Below are 17,047 nucleotides of genomic sequence, written 5' to 3'. Positions count from 1 at the left end.
ATTGCAAGCATAATACAGCGGACGTTTTCAAAGTTACAATCTTTTGAAAAACAAAAGCTGAAAACTTCCTCTACCGGAGAGCAGATCTAAAATCCTACACCGTACGCTCATTGTCCAACATTCAATAAGAACATTATGTACGTTACTCTTCTTGTACTGAACTTCAACTTAGTACTAGCATCCTCATATACGCCAGTTCAATTGTTATAAAGAGTTGCATGCAAACTAAGTGGCACTCCGTATCCTGTACTAATTATGTGCACGTTAAATTGTCTTTCAACCGAAACTAACAGGACACAAATAACATTTTGGCAAGCTATCACGTTCTTATTGTGACGACTAGATGGCGTAGAGTTTTGAGCCGGTATCGTGGACTGCATTTCAGTCCTCACCTCACAGCCGTTTGGATTGATTGTTAAGAGCTTTTGAGTATGTTAGATGGATAGAATGAGAAAATTACCTTCTGTATGGCAACCTAGCTGTGAAGGTTGTCGTAATCCCTCCTACACTTCCGTCGTGTATTGGAACGTTAGTGTACAAGCCTACTGCTATTGGTTGGATAGTGGCTGGGCAGTTCCGTGTCATCTAATAGCATCACAGAAAATGGGTATCTTGGCTCGATTGCCGATACTTTGAAACATGGATATGTGAGGAGAAGAGCCAAGATGACTGAACGGGAATGTTATGAAATAACGGTGTTTTAACCCTTTCAAACCCACCGGCTACAATTGTGTACATTAAAGTTTAACGTTTCTTAGCTGAAACGGAAGTACTTTCCTCCAGTGGAAACCTGAGCTACACATTTGTATAAGTTCAGCCTTTCCATTATGCGCAAGCGCTGCCAACTGTTGGGCATTACTATGAAAACATCAGCATGTCAATGTAACAATGCGCAGAAGCTAGTGACCACCGGAATACACAGAAGTGGTTGGTTCTCTATATTTCACTGTATAACTGAACATTGTTGTTGTTATTTTGCATGGTAACTACTGAATGATCATCTCATTTACTACAATAGAGAATATTTCATAATTAGTTATTTTAGTCCATAAAATGAAGCCAAGAGTACAAAATATGTTTCGAAAACGGATACATATTTTTGTATAAATCTTCAACCTAAAACCATTAAAAAATCGCCCGAGAGCTTTAGCCCATAAAGAAAAATTTCTTTCCTTAGGAAAAAATTCTGTGCAAGGGTTAAATGAACGATATCGATTCTGAACCTATAGGCTCCAACAACGTTCAAACAGGTTTGTACTGTCATCGAGCTCTTTGCCAACATTCCCTACGGAAGGGAAAGTTTTGCAGCTTTCGAAAAACAGTTTTTGCATCAAGGCTACTTGATTATAGCAGAAAAGGTCTATCAAAGAGTCGCACACCAACTCACCTTAAACATGCCCTTCAGTTTGCCAGATGTGAACGTAGGGCTCAATTTGATTCTCAGCTGGCGCCACTTCTTTCCTGCCAGGAAAAAGAGATGTTTGTTGAGAGGTTCTTCGTCGTCGATGAACATTCCCCTGTCGTGGAACGTCCCGAAATCTTTGACAAGGACGTGGCGGATGAGTTCAGGGTCACGGATAAGCAGCAGTGGTCGACGGAATCCGTAGAACCCGACATATCTCTCTCCTGAAACGAAAACAGAGTGCAGTTACGAATTAAATTAGCGACAGATATCACCTCTGTGCAACACGTACATCCCACCATAACTGTCGTACCGATTCTCAGTCTTAAGTAGATCCACAACTAAGACGACACGACGTGACATATCTAAATGCAGAAGCGCTCTGTGACGCGAATCCCAGCAAACTTCCTCAGACTATGCTTGACACAGATTCGGCGACCCAGGTGTTTCGTTGATGGTGGCTCGTCAGCTCCCATTCATCCAATAGGGGCGCAGGTAATCTTGGATCGATCGCCAATACACCGTCAGCACTATAAATCTCCACAAAAGCTGCATGTATGCTATTGGCCTTGCAGCGTGCGACTGCTGAGGACAAACAGTGATCATGGGACGGACTCCCTCTGGCCAACGGCCGGCTCTCTGTTGTAACAGGCTTACTGAGGTAGTCGGGTGCGCAGTAAGTACGATTAACTTCCTCTAAAACGGCTCTTATACGTTCGCGTGGCTTGTCGGACAGCCCAACAAACGTGATGTGGTGGGCTGTTTGCCTCAAATGGCTCTAAGCACTATGGGACTTAACATTTGAGGTCATCAGTCACCTAGACTTAAAACTACTTAAACCTAACTAACCTAAAGACATCACACACATCCATGACCAAGTCAGGATTCGAGCCTGCGACCGTAGCAGCAGCGCGGTTCCGGACTGAAGCCTAGAACCGCTCGTTCACAGCGGCCGGCGTGAAGAATGCAGAAAACAATTATAATTTAAAGTCACCTGTCGAAAGGTGTTATTCTTTGTTTAACTAGAACAACAAACCACCTATAGAAATATCACACATCTATACAGAACTTACGTTCAGTACTCCAGGAACTGTCAATTCCATGAAAAGACCGGAATGAGACACGTTGTTTAGAAATCACTACCTTCCACTTGCCCTAATAAAAACTAATTGGTTGGGAAATTACTCTATCGTGATGAAGTTGTGCTGAATTACAACAAAGCAGACCCGCCATGCTACAACATAATGGATCTTGATGCAAATGGCGTTAAGCCGGAATGGTAGTCACCGAGTATCAGTGATGTTAAAAAAATACGAATAAAGGTACACAGTGAGCACCATGAAACTCTTGTATGTGTGTTAACATTCAGTATAACGGTACTCTAAGGATTTATTACTGCAGGCACCATCCGCTTCTTAGACAGACCAATGTTTCCGTCGTGTTACGATGTTTCAAATGCAACACTTCAGTATAACAACTGTGGCATGTAACAATCAAGTTACATGTGCCCAGAATGAGATTTTCACTCTGCAGCGGAGTGTGCGCTGATATGAAACTTCCTGGCAGATTAAAACTGTGTGCCCGACCGAGACTCGAACTCGGGACCTTTGCCTTTCGCGAGCAAGTGCTCTACCATCTGAGCTACCGAAGCACGACTCACGTCCGGTACTCACAGCTTTACTTCTGCCAGTATCCGTCTCCTACCTTCCAAACTTTACAGAAGCTCTCCTGCGAAACTTGCAGAACTAGCACTCCTGAAAGAAAGGATATTGCGGAGACATGGCTTAGCCACAGCCTGGGGGATGTTTCCAGAATGAGATTTTCACTCTGCAGCGGAGTGTGCGCTGATATGAAACTTCCTGGCAGATTAAAACGCCAGTTCTGCAAGTTTCGCAGGAGAGCTTATGTAAAGTTTGGAAGGTAGGAGACGGATAGTGGCAAAAGTAAAGCTGTGAGTACCGGACGTGAGTCGTGCTTCGGTAGCTCAGATAGTAGAGCACTTGTCCGCGAAAGGCAAAGGTCCCGAGTTCGAGTCTCGGTCGGGCACACAGTTTTAATCTGCCAGGAAGTTTCAAGTTACATGTGATTAATTTAGCAGGCTTCTCCGAATACAGTGAAGTGTTTTTCATCTTCTGCACAATATCTTAACTACACAGGTAAAGTAAGTAGTTGCCTACGTACTCGAAGGAGACAAAGCTCTACGGTCCTGGAAAATACTTCAGCATATTACTTTTTTCTAGCTAGAAAGGCCAACAGAGCTTTCAACCGTTATCCATCGCGATTTCCTTCGCAGCGACGGTCACAAAATGCATGTAAGAAGTTTCTGTGTCCTCACAAGCACTGGAAACTGGTGAAGGCAATGTCACATGCTCGTCTAAGTAAAGCTACAAAAGGAAAATCAGTTCGTTAAAGGCCAGTAGGCATGACTGGCAAAGTCGAGAGACTGACGGCGGTGCGGAACGAGAAATTTACGAACTTTTCGCAATTAAGAACTGGATGTGTTCCGACAGGAATTGAAATTTACCTGAACGCCTCTTTTTTCTCATCGTTCTAAGAAAGTATGCACACCATAGTGCGATGTCCTCCCTCTCAACCAGAAATGTACTATTTTTAAATTTTTTTATAGGAAGCTAACCTTTTCGTTTTTCTTCTTGACACAACTGAACTGCGTTATTTATTGACACTTATCCATCTGCGCAAACTATTCGATAACGTATATTTGCATGATGACTAACCATTTCAGAAGCTAGGAATACGCAGAGGTAGTAACGGAGTATGACTGTAACGTGACTGTACAATGCCGTATCAAGTGCGTCGGTCGTGTACTGTGGAGTACTGTCAAACACCTTTTGTCCAATCTGCACTAAACAAAGTTTGGTCTCGCCTTCTGCCGTCAACTACTGTAAAGCGAGATTATAATTAGCTGGAAAAGTAGTTAATCTAATCTAAACCCGATAAAGAGGGGAGATGAAGTGGTGAGTAAACAAGCAGACACGGATAAAACGGCAGCGAACTGGCGCTGCTCTAAGCGCGGTAAGTACAAAAGGCTGGGGAGATGGGAGAGGGGGGATGGGGGAGAGGGGGGGGGACCGGGAAGACGGCCTCCGTCCCTTCGTCACGGGGAAAAACCGTCCACTGACTCCTAAGCTCTATATCCACAACCAATTTTTTTCGAACTTTAATTTTAACTTCAGTGTGGCGAGTGAGACATGGCGCAGTTCTTTCTGTAGCTCACAAATCAATCTGCTCTGCACTGCAGTATCAAGCAAGAGTTAGATGAACATTTTAATTGCTGAACAGTATCCAACTTGTCATAAGGACACTTCGTATCGGCAGTCATAAGCCCGTCTGCGATTTGGTAACAGGGGAATGCGACAGGTGTGAGGCGATACCATATTCAGTTAGCACGCCAACAAACTTTTCAAATCTGTGACACATTTACTTACATACTCCTTGGCGCTACAGCCCGTGTAGCGCCTTAGCTTCATGTACCATCTCTGTCCACTCTTCTCTGTTGGCTGCCTTGTCTCTCCATCTTCTAAATCTCTTTCGTCGCAAGTCCTCCTCTACTTTGTCTAGGGATCTGGTCCTTGGTCTGCCCCTTATACCGCGTCCACCTGGTTTTACTTTGAAAACTTTCTTTATTGTGCTGCTCTCCACCATTCTGTTTACATGTCCCAATCAACATAGTCTATTACTCTTCATTCCTGACACGATATGGGATTTGTTGTACAAGTCTCTGATCTCTTTATAATTTCTGATTCGCCAAAAACCCCTACCATTCACTGGACCAAAGATTTTCCTATCTTCCTTTATTTTCTCTACAACAACTCCTCATCATTTTGCGTCATTGTCCGTCTACGAACCATACATCACCATAGGTCTCACTACTGTACGATACTTAGCCGAGCGACTTTCTGGAGCGGGAAGGAGGGCCTGCTCCTAGGCACGAAACCGCCCGGTGGACTGGTGTCGAGGTCCGATGAGCCGGCCAGTCTGTGGATGGTTTTTTAGCGGTTTTCCATCTGCCTCGGCGAATGAGGGCTGGTTCCCCTTATTCTGCCTCAGCTACATTGTGTCGGGATTGCTGGGCAAACAAGTTCTCCACGTACGCGTCCAACACCATTAGTCTATCACGCAAACATAGGGGTTACACTCGTCTGCCGTGAGACGTTCCGTGGAGAGGGGGGGGGGGGGGGGGGGAGGGGTCCACCGAGGGCCGCCCCGCACCGTAATCCTGTGTTCGGTGTGGGGCGGCGGAGGGGTGAAGTGGACTGCGGTAGTCGTCGTGGGGTTGTGGACCACTGCGGCTGCGGCGGGGACGGAGCTTGAGAAGCTTTCTATATCTTTTCGAGGGTGATGAATCAGAATTGTCTAAGTGCCATCAAAATTTCGACATGGAAGTGGGTCAAAAATGAAAAAAAGCCACGAAAAAATAGAACATTTTTGGATTTTTCACTTGTAACTGGAAACGAGGCAATATCCAGGAAAGGTGACTCATTTCGAAAATACGGCGGGTAAAATTTCCCACAAAACAGGTTGTACGACGTTTTTGGTCAGACCAAGCGTATGACATGTAGCGTTGTTGTAGTTACCACTATTTTGGGCGTCACAGCCAACACCTAACTCCTCATCTCTCAGAATGCTATAATGTTCATTCGAAGGACAACATGATAGCTTTTATCAGTGAGACAAATAGGCGCCGCTCTTTATACCACCGCCAAGTGTCGCTTAGCATTGACGGCAGAAATGTATGGTTTATGGGGAGTTCTCGACTATTGTACCCAATTCTTTTTCACGCTCCGCTCACAGTCATTTTACTAGCTGGACTGCAGTTTGCAATTGCATTCTGAAACTCGTGGCTGATTCTTTCAGCTGCTTTCACGTGACTTTTTTGAAGCAACATCTTCAATGTTCGACAGTCCCAGTTCGTCAGCACGTGAGGCCTTAGTTTTGCTGTCGTGGTTCCTTCGCGTTTCGACTTCACAGTGACATAACCAACAGCCGACTTGGACAACTTTACGAGGGTTGGAATGTCTCTATTGGATTTGTTACTTAGGTGACATCCAATGACCAGTTCGGAATCCAAGTTACTGAGCTCTCGTGCCCAATCCATTCTGCTGCCACTGCTTCTCTGCTAACAACATAGTACTCCCCGCCTCCTTTCATAGTGACTGGTCTTCCTGTAGTGATATCTAGTGATCAGTTTCACAGTGCAAAAGAGTGTTCTGATAATTTTGATCAGACAATGTAGGTTTGCACTAAGGGTTTTGCCCTTGTGTGTCTTGTATCGGAGCTTTTCTTTTACCTGCCCATGTCTCTCTCGTAACTCACGTATAACCACGTCTCTATTGTTCGTCGCTGACAACCGCATATTCCGCCTTGCCCACATGCCACTTGCGTGCTGCACAAAGGGGAGCCAGCTTCCTCCGGATGGAAACAGCCATCTCTCCTATGACATACCACGAATCAGGGCCCGGCAGCCATCCAAGTACTCTCTAAAGATGATCATTTCCGGCCGCTGTACTACACATCGAGCACCAAGAAACGGTCAGTATTACATTTGAAAATGGTTTCTAGCATCTTGTGCTGGCCTGTGCCGCTCAACAAAATCGGATAACCGTAAGGGACCAGACTGCTGAGGTTATCGGTCCCTAGGCCTACACACTACTTAACCTAACTTAAACCAACTTAGGTTAAGGGCCACACACACGTCCGTGCCCGAGGGAGAACTTGGACCTCCGGTGGGAGGAGCCGCGCGAACCGTGGCAAAGATCCACAGACCGCGCGGTTATCTCCACGGCGGATAACCGTCGAAAGTCAAAAAAGTTAAGGGCACACACAGGAACAATGCGCTTCAGGTGTCCGCCAGAAAGAACGGAACTTACTGTGAAGTGTTACATGTCGGCGAGTCCCCATCCACCTCGCTAATGGTTCCATGTCTCGCTAAGCCGCCTCCTCTACCTACAGTGTATGCAGTCGCCTTAGAAAGAGCGAAATGGCAAAGCCGGTGCCCACGCACAGGGAATTGCCAACTCCTCCACAGCTTTTTGCAGATGCCAACGGTTTTATTGGTGACTGACTGCCGGCTACCAAAATCCGCCCGAGAAGTTTCAATACTCGCCACTTGCATGCCACGCACGAGGATTTCCGGTTAACTTAGCGTTTACCAGGCAGTTCCACGAAATTATTTAACATTCAGCCCTTCCAGCCAGTCAGCAACAGAATTCAGGCGTTTCCTCTGGCCCCTTCCTGTTGACGCTAACTGCAATGGCTGCGGGATGCTGCTACCTGCCAGAAGAGCTTTCCCTAACAGTTGCCAGGGGTACACCAGACCACTGAACCACTCGCGCTTGAGCCAGCCACTTCGGCTTCCGCAGCAGTACACTGAAGACAGACCAGCCCGTCACTCCTAGGCTGTGAGCCCACTCAGACATCAGTCTGTGGCGTCCACAATAGCCACGGGACGAACACGCAGGTGAGGCCAGGAAGTGGAACTTTGGAAACCCACAGAACACGTCTACATCATCACATATTATGTCCCAGATTCTCTTAACTAATAATGAATATACTTATAGTCTATTTACCACTGACCAGAATTTAAAATTTCTTACTTGGCAGCTGATTGTATATGTTCTGCATGGTCTGACCAAGAGACTCATGGCCGAAAAAGTTTCTCCGGAAGTTTCCAAACGGGACTGTAGGTTCTGCGTAAGGCACCCCCTTGTTCTTCCAGTACCTGTAGCTACTGGAGAACCACAGGTAGACGACGAAAACGGCCGCGGAAAAGACAACCACCAACTCGGCGATCCACGAGTCCAGGAGCAGCGCCATTTGCAGTCTGGAAAAAAAAAGAAAGCGGGAAACGGCGTCAACGTCTAGTGGACTTACAGCAAGGGATGCACGACATAGAAACCTACGGTGATGGAGTGGGTGAGAATGGAGTGGGCGAATGATGCTCTGCTGTAGATGGGTCAAGGTGCAGATGTTGTGAACGTTCTTTATTTTTGATCATAAAAAGTCATAGCGCAATGTTCCCCAGGTGACGATCGTTGAACGCGGAGGTCCGAGCACTCCAATGTTAGCGCTTCTTGAAGACGCAGCCCTGCAGCGAGTGGCTTTGGCCGGCTGTTGCTGAGTCAGCATCGCCTGACAGCGTTTGGACTGAGGTTGCTGGGGCGAGGCAGGCCGGTGGCCGGCCCAGAGGCAGACGGCTGTGACCTTGGGGTGACGAACCGAGGGCTGTGGCGCTGCGTCCCGTGGCGTCGGACCCCAGCGGCTCATACTGCGAGGTCCTCGGTTTGTACCTCTGACCGTGACGCTACGGCAGGTTCTTCAGCTGGTGGTCTCGTGGAGTCGACGAAGGAGTGAAGTTGGTCCGGTGGGTGGGGTCGTCAGACGGCGGTCTCTGGCACGCAGCCTGTCTGCGTCATCAGAGTGTCGGCGGCGCCACGAGACAAGTCGACACCAGGCAGGTGTCAGTCCATATGCCAGTCTTGCCGTGCCGGTAACCTACTCAACTGGCTCGCGGGTGTATATATACGACCACAGCTTAGTTTATAAAATTTTATGTGTAAGAGCACACCTCTTCAACTACATACCACTCCTGGCCCATCCACCCCCTCCCCCCCCCCCACCTTCCCAACCCCCACGTGCCTTACCGCACCCGACGCCTCCCTCACCCAGCCCTCCTCCACTGCACCCTGTTCTTAAAACTCACAAGTGTCGAGTTCCGAAATTATTTTTAGAAAATAATGTTCTGAATTTCAGGTTTTTAAAACAGAATTTTTTATAATCAAACCATCAAAACGACAAGATTTAATATAAACAGGCACATTATACAAATGCGTATGTTGAAACACTCATAAGTTATTTATTGCATCTACATTTACATCTATATATCTATATCTACATAGACATTCCGCAATCCACCGTACAATGAGTGGCGAAGGCTACCCTGCACTAGTCATTACCCATCCTGTTCCACTCGCAAATAGAGCGAGGGGAAAACGACTGTATAAATGCCTCCGCATGAACCCTAACTTCACATATCTCATATTCGTGGTCCTTATGGGGAATGTATGTTGGCGTCAGTAGAATCGTTCGGCAATCAGCTTCAAATGCCGGTTCTCTAAATTTTCTCATTGGTCTTTCTCGAACAGAACGCCGCCTTCCGTCCAGGGATTTCCATTTCCGGTCCCGAAGCATCACCATAACATTTATAACATGTAAGCTTTCACTGCTGGCGTCTTCATTAATTAAAACTTCGGGGCTGAATTGCCGTGGTCCATATATAAAACTTCTTCTCCTTCGTGACGTTTCGTTGCCTACTGCGGGGAACATCTTCCGAGGTGAGTCGGCGACTGGTTGCTAGGCGCTGGAGGTCCCGCTTATATAGTGCGCTTAGATGGCGCCACCACTCATCACGTGCTTTAGACTATAAAACTATTTCTGGCTAGTGCCTTCTCTCTCGATTACAGCTAATCGATTGTCACTTTGGTAGTGCAAAGTCGACCGCCATATCTTGTCTAGTTTTAATCCGTCTCCTTTTTTATTAAAATTATTTTCGTGCTTGTAGATCTCTGTATGTTCTCTATACATGCTGTTATAATAATGTGAGGTCCTAGCTATCACGTTTGTCTCACTAAATTTTATTTCGTGATCATCGTCTTTGAAAACGTGTTCCGCTACAGCTGATTTGTCAATTTGCCCAATCTACAGATCCTTATGTGTTCCGTTAGGTGGGTATTAACACTCCTTTTAGTTTGTTACAATGTAAAACATGCCACAGCTAAACGAAATTTTATACACTCCTGGGGTAGCTAAGGGGTGTCGTGCGTCTTTCACCGATCTTAAACTTTCACTAATTTTCTTGGTAGGTCGAAAGATTGTGTCCAATTGAAACTTTCTCAAAACTTTCCCAATGCGGTCCGTGATGTTATGAATAAATGGAAGAAAAACTTTTCCAGCCGACGGTTGTTATTGCCGTGTATTTTCGGACGCTTTTCTTCTAGGGTGGAGTGCTCGATCTATCTCATTGTCAGTGTGCCCATTTCTCTTGAAAGTCGTTCGCAAATGGCTTAAGTCATCTTGCAAATAAATTGGCCCACAGATGTTATTAGCCCTGTCCACTAAAGTTTTTTTTCCATAACGCTTACATGTTGTTCAGATCTACCGGTGACAAATCTAGCAGCCCGCCTCTGAATTGCTTCGATGTTTTCCTTCAGGCCGACCTGGCGCGGATTCCAAACTCATTCCAACAGATGGTCCATATAATTCGCCGGTCGCTGTGGCCGAGTGGTTCTAGGCGCTTCAGTCCGGAACCGCGCTGGTGCTGCGGTCGCAGGTTCGAATCCTGCCTCGGGCATGGATGTGTGTGATGCCCTTAGGTTAGTTAGGTTTAAGTAGTTCTAAGTCTAGGGGACTGATGACCTCAGATGTTAAATCTCATATTGCTTAGAGCCATTGTTAGAGCCATTTCCATAGATTTCACACAAGCGTTTGCGAATATTCCCCACAGTTTCTTTCTCTGGAACGAGAAATTCAGTAATGTCACGTTGCTTCTAACGTACATCACCTACAGACACAATTTTGAAAATGCCCTGTAGCTGCTCTAGCTTTCGGAAGTAACGCTTTCACTCACACTTCATGCGTAAAGTTTCACATCCGTATGTTTGTTTTTGGCTGAGAGAAAAAAAAATGAGGTGCATTACCTTCTAGACAACCCTCGTATGTACCTACTACAATATAAGCAGTGCCTACCATTTATAAATATAAAGAGTGCAACGTGTATAAGTACAGATATTTTTACATTTTGTATCTTGATATGTACGCACGAAATGTGTTGGTTATGTTTCTCTGAGTCGAACATTTGTCTCACAAACACATCACAAAATTTACTATCTGACACTTTTCACATTGCATAATTGCGCTACGAAGCAGACTGCTCCTGTCACTGTAGACTAACCGTTTTGCGCCAACACGTCCACGCTTCAGATCCTGACCTGCTGCCCAGAGGAAAATAAGTAATAATGGCTCGTTGATACCACACGTACTTGGAGATACTAACCAACACAAAAACATACAACTTGTAGTAGCTATAATTATAAGTCTGCAAGTGGCGTAAATACTGATGGTATATTGTTTGGTACACAGTCCTAAGTCACCAATAAAAGTATCAGCACTTATACCTGTTAGACTTTGTATGTAATAATTATAGGCGTAATTTATATAAAAATTTAAACGTGGTTAGTTCAAAATATTAAAGCCCTCCAAATTCTCCAGCGATTTCTTCGAAATCATGACACAACACCGCATTCGAATTCACTCACATTTTAAATACCTATTTTAATATGTATCATATATAAATAAATATGTAATATATCCTCTTCAAATGAATTACAGGAAAGCGTGCACTGACGTCCGATACGTTAAATCTGTTTTGATGTAGGGGTTACTTATGGTCTAACTTCATGGTGTTTGATCTTCGCTTTCACTGTAGGCAACAATTAAAATCATTCGCCATGTATTCGCTGTGTTGTGCATTAGTGTGTCAGGTGATCCCGCAGAAGGCAGTGAGTTTCGGTGCCACAGTATTTTATAATGAGGCACACAGATGGCAGCTGTCACTTTTGTACGTTGTATTCAACCAGGCACATGCAGTGCGTCATCTGAATGCAGTACAAGTTTGACCCAAATAGGACGGACTTTCTGTCGTGTTGCTACAGTTGGAAATGTCTCTCAATGTGTCACCCATAGGTTGTGGACACTGCACAGGGAGAAATGTCAATGCACAAGACTCTTTGGATAAGGTCGCTGACGCATTACAAACCCATGTGAGCACCAATATCCTCTCATCGGTTGCGTTACGTCGTCGTACGGATACCGCCAGAGCACAGCAAGTTCTGGCATTCCCATGTCAATTGGCAAGTTCCTCACTAGCGAAATGTGTTATTCACAGACGATTCCAGATATCCCCTGACGAAAGGTGATGGCCTTGTTCATGTACGGAGATGAGTGCTGAGCAGTACCTGTCAAATGTTGTCCAGGAAATCGACAGATTTCCGAAGGTCTCTGATGTTGTGGGAAGGCTTTAAATTTCCAACGTTCTATGATGTTGTGGGTCGGCATCAGTGTTGTGAGCCTTACAGACATTACCGTTGCACACGGTCACCTCACCGCCAGGCAGCATATCGAACAGAACCTCTTGGACCATCTGATGGCTGCTGCAGGCGGTGTTGGCCCTGCATTCCTTACAATGCAGGGCCCATATGGCGGGGGTCGGCAGGCATGTCTTGCGAAGCCTGGATATTGAAGTAATGGAATGTCGGCAGTGAGTCTCGACCTAAATCCCATCTTTCACAAGTGGAACATGCTTCTCAGACGTGTTCGTGGTCATCTTGCTCCTCTCCGAAAACTCTCAGGGGCTCTTTTGGAATAATGGGAACGGATACTACAGGATGACCTCTGTAAACTTACACGGAGTGTGCAATATAGGTGTCAGGCAGTCATAATCGCTCATGGAGGGCATACACGTTACTGAAGCTCTCCCGGAAAGACGGGATGAATGGTTGTTTCCACTTAGTTTCTGACATCTGTTGTCTATTTCCGTTCTTTTTATGGAAACGATCGACGATGTGATGACATTATGTTGTGTGCTTAATTTGTGAAATATGAAGGTATAATTTGGTAAGATACCCAGTCTCAGTTATTACACAACGGAGAATGCCAACGCCAAGAGTCATGTTCCCCTACATATTTTGAGCAGTGTATAAAGGGGAAACAGTATTACTGCATATCTCGAAAAGATCTTGACCGATTTACTATAAATTTTACACAATATTCTAATGAACAGTCACACAGACATAGGCTACATATTTTATACATATACATAAGATATATAATAGGGAAACGTTGAAGAGGAAAATTGTATTTATGGCTTACTGGCTTATGATAAGACTAGCTGCACCCCATGGTATTACCCATAGTTAAGCATTCAATTGTAAGGAAACGTTAAGGTCGAAGCTTGCTACTCACATCTATGCGCACCCCAAAAATTCTCTTGGAGATATTGCGCCAGGAGTAACTTGCGGCAGACCATTGGTTCTTCGAAACTTATTCGTTTATTTAAGGAAAAAATTTGTACACGATCGAGAAGTAAACTGCAAAATGTAGGAGAAGGCAGACTGTTGCTTGTCATAATGAAGACACATCAAGTTGCAGACAGGCACAGTTAAAAAACACACACACATAGCTTTTGGCCACAGCTGTCGTCAGTAAAAGAGAGAGACACACACACAACATTCACACACCCACAAACGCAAGCACACCTCACAGGCACACGATCGCCAACTTCAACATCTCAGGCCAGAATGCCACATCACGTTGCATTCAGCAATCTGGAAGGGGTGGGGAAGGGGAAGGGATTGTAGTGTACAAACGCTGTCACGTGGCATGTGCTGGGAATGTCAAAAGGTGCAGCATCAGGAACTTGTGGGGCAGGGAGGTGTGAGGAAAAAAGAAGCAAAAGGAGTGGGTTAAAGACAGGCAGATGCATTGGCACAGTGGGATTCATTGGCAAAGGGCTGTCAGCAGGATGGGAGATGAAAATGGGGACAAGATGATAGGACAGAGGGGGTGGAATCTGTTGGAGGAAGGGAGTGGGGAGACTATGTTACCATAATTTGAGGCCAGAATAATTGCAGGGCCAGAGAATGCGTTGTAAGGATAATTTCCATTTGCACAGTTCAGAAAAGCTAGGGGTGAAGATGGATTGGTTAGCGAAGCACCCACTGTAATCAAATCTGTTATGTGCAGTTGCATGTTGTATCACAGTGTGGTTTACTTTGCTCTTGGTCACAGTTTGGCGGTGGCCGTTCATCCTCGAGGACAGCTCGTTGGTAGTCATACCAATATAAAAATCAGTGCACTGACTGCAGCAGAGCTGGTAAATGACATGGCTGCTTTCACACGTGGGGTAGAATAAACCTGTGACAGGACTGGAATAGGAAGTGCTGGGTGGCGTGATTGGGCATGTTTTCTGCTCGGGTCTTCCACAGGCGTATGATCCTTGTGGCAAGGAGTTGGGATTGGGAGTGGCATGGGGATTGACTAGGATGTTGTGGCGTTTGGATTGGCGATAGGACACCACTTTAGGAGGAGTGGGAAGTATCTCAGGTAGGATGTCCCTCATTTCAAGGGACCTTGATAGCTAATCAAAGCCATGGTGAAGGTTGTGGATCAGTCGTTCCAGTCCAGGATGGTAAAGGGCGACGCAGGTGGTAATCCTTCGTGGCTGGATTTTGAGGGTGGTGGCAGGACTGGGGGTGTGAGGAGAAATGGCACAGGAGATCTGTTTGCAGACTAGGTCTGGGGATATTGCCTGTCTGTGAAGGCCTTGATGAGATCCTCAGCATACTGAGTAGGCACTATCCCCCAGACCCAGTCTGCAAACAGATCTCCTGTGCCATTTCCCCTCACGCCCCCACCTCCCACCACCCTCGAAAACCAGCCACAAAGGAGTGTCCCTTTATCACCCAGTATCACCCCAGATGGGAACATGTGAACCACATCTTTTGCCAGGGCTTTTATTAACTATCATCGTGCCCTGAAATGAGTGACACCCATCCAATCTCCACAACATCCTAGTCAGTCTGAATGTCACTCCCAATCCCAAACTCTTACAACAAGCATCATATCCCCGTGGAAGACCCAGGTGCAAAATCTCTCCTGTCCACCCACACAGGACTTCCGATTCCAGTCCTGTCACACTGTCACAAGTTTATCCTACCCCATCATGGGCTTGGCCGCCTGCGAATGCATCCATGTCATTAATCAACTGTGCTGCAATTACTGCACAGCTTTTTACATTGGTATGATTACCAACCAGCTGTCCACGAGGATGAACGCCCACTAAGAGCAAAGTAGACCACCTTCTGGCATAACATGCAGCTGAACACAACGCACTTGATGGCAGTGACTGCTTCACTACCTGAACCATCTGGATTCTTCCCTCCACAACCAGCTTTTCTGAACTGTACAGATGGGAGTCATACTTACAACACATACTCCTATAATTATCCCAGCCTCAACCTATGGTAAGATACTGTCCCCATACCATCCACCCAACAGTTTCCACTGCCTCTGTCTTATCATCTCCTCCCCATTCTCACTCCCACCCTGTTTAACTGCAGCTGTCTTCCAATGCATCTTCCTCTGGCAATGCATTGGTCTGTCTTTTCCTGCTCCTCTCTTTTGTTTGCTCCTTTTTCCCCACCTTCCTGCCCCACAACCTGCTAATGCACACTCCACCACACAGAGCTCATACATTACGGTCCCTTCCCATTCCCCTTCCCGAACCCCTCCAGATTGCTGCTTGCATCCCACGCATTCTGACTTGAGTCGCAGGAGCTGGCTGGCAGTCGTGTGTGCGTGACGTGTGCTTGCTTGTGTATGTTTGTGTGTGTGTGTGTGTGTGTGCGTGTGTGTGTGTGTGTGTGTGTGTGTGTGTCTTTTACTGACGGAGGCTACGGCCGAAAGCTATGGGTGAGTGTCTTTTAACTGTGCCCGTCTACAACTTAATATATCTTCTTTATGGTGAGTAGCAATCTGTCTTTTCCTACATTGTTGAGATTCCTACCTGGAGTTTCAATTTTCTGAAACTACAAAATGTGCCAGGAAACGTAGTGAATAACTTGATGACAGTTTACGTTATGGCTAGTACAGAAAATATCATAATTTTGTCCGTATATACGGAGAGCTGAAAGTCTGTTGCAATACGTCTTTGTATACAAAGTTCCGAGACATCTCGTCTTCTGTGTGTATGTAGCGACCTCTAAGCTCTCGATATAGGCGAGCAGCCAACAAAGAGCTGTCCATGCGAGAAATATGGGGTGTTCAGATAAGTACCTGCCACGTTTAACGTTCCCCCTTGAGTCTTATTTATAGTAATCGAGAAGGCCACTTTCAGTGAGAACTACAAGAGTTTAACCTGGAATGGCAAGTTTGTTGGAATTATGGGAATTCTAGGCATTAATACTGTCTTTGCCAGTGATTATGGAGGCCTGCACCATATACCTTTTCACATCCGTGATGCATAACCTAGTACCATTGTACAGTCATGTTGCAGCCAGGTTACACATCAATAAGAAAAGGACAACCACTTTCGCCGCGCTGGATCAGCCGAGCGGTCTACGACGCTGCAGTCATGGACTGTGCGGCCGGTCTCGGCGGAGGTTAGAGTCCTCCCTCGGGCATGGGTGTGTGTATTTGTCCTTAGGATAATTTAGGTTAAGTAGTGTGTAAGCGTAGGGACTCATAACTTTAACAGTTAAGTCCCATAAGATTTCACCCACATTTGAACAACCACCTTAAGCTCCAACTTGTGGCATGACATTCACGACAGCCTTGATGTATTTAGAAACTCTACAAGATATGAAGTGGCGTCATCTCTTGTCGTTACTTTATCGACTGGCGTGTAGGTGGCCGCCTCGGCAGATACTTGAGCAATTAATTTTTTATTGATGTTTCCCAGCGATTCATTCTTAGGCGCCAAAATAACTCTTTCACCTAACCATTCACCATTGCTCAAGTTTTTATGTTAACTCGGAAAAACCTCGTTAATTAAATTATTTTCAGAGCTTACAA

At 45.8% G+C, this 17,047-nt stretch overlaps 1 protein-coding gene across 2 annotated transcripts in view; it reads right to left on the bottom strand.

Moving 5' to 3' along the window:
• Positions 1-17,047, bottom strand: part of LOC126272144 (cytochrome P450 6k1-like) — a 225,778-nt gene that overhangs the window by 174,945 nt on the left and 33,786 nt on the right. For both annotated transcript variants that reach the window (XM_049974758.1, XM_049974759.1), the window contains 2 exons: positions 8,017-8,243; positions 1,388-1,626 (listed from right to left, as the gene is read on the bottom strand). In XM_049974758.1, the coding sequence (XP_049830715.1) occupies positions 1,388-1,626; positions 8,017-8,236 (459 nt within the window). In that variant the 5' untranslated portion in view covers positions 8,237-8,243. Of the gene's footprint in view, positions 1-1,387; positions 1,627-8,016; positions 8,244-17,047 lie in introns of those variants that run through there.

Source organism: Schistocerca gregaria, chromosome 5 (assembly GCF_023897955.1).
Source record: "Schistocerca gregaria isolate iqSchGreg1 chromosome 5, iqSchGreg1.2, whole genome shotgun sequence".
NCBI lineage: Eukaryota > Metazoa > Arthropoda > Insecta > Orthoptera > Acrididae > Schistocerca > Schistocerca gregaria.
The sequence above is the reverse complement of the archived record's forward strand: the minus strand, read 5'-3'. Positions and strand labels throughout refer to the sequence as shown.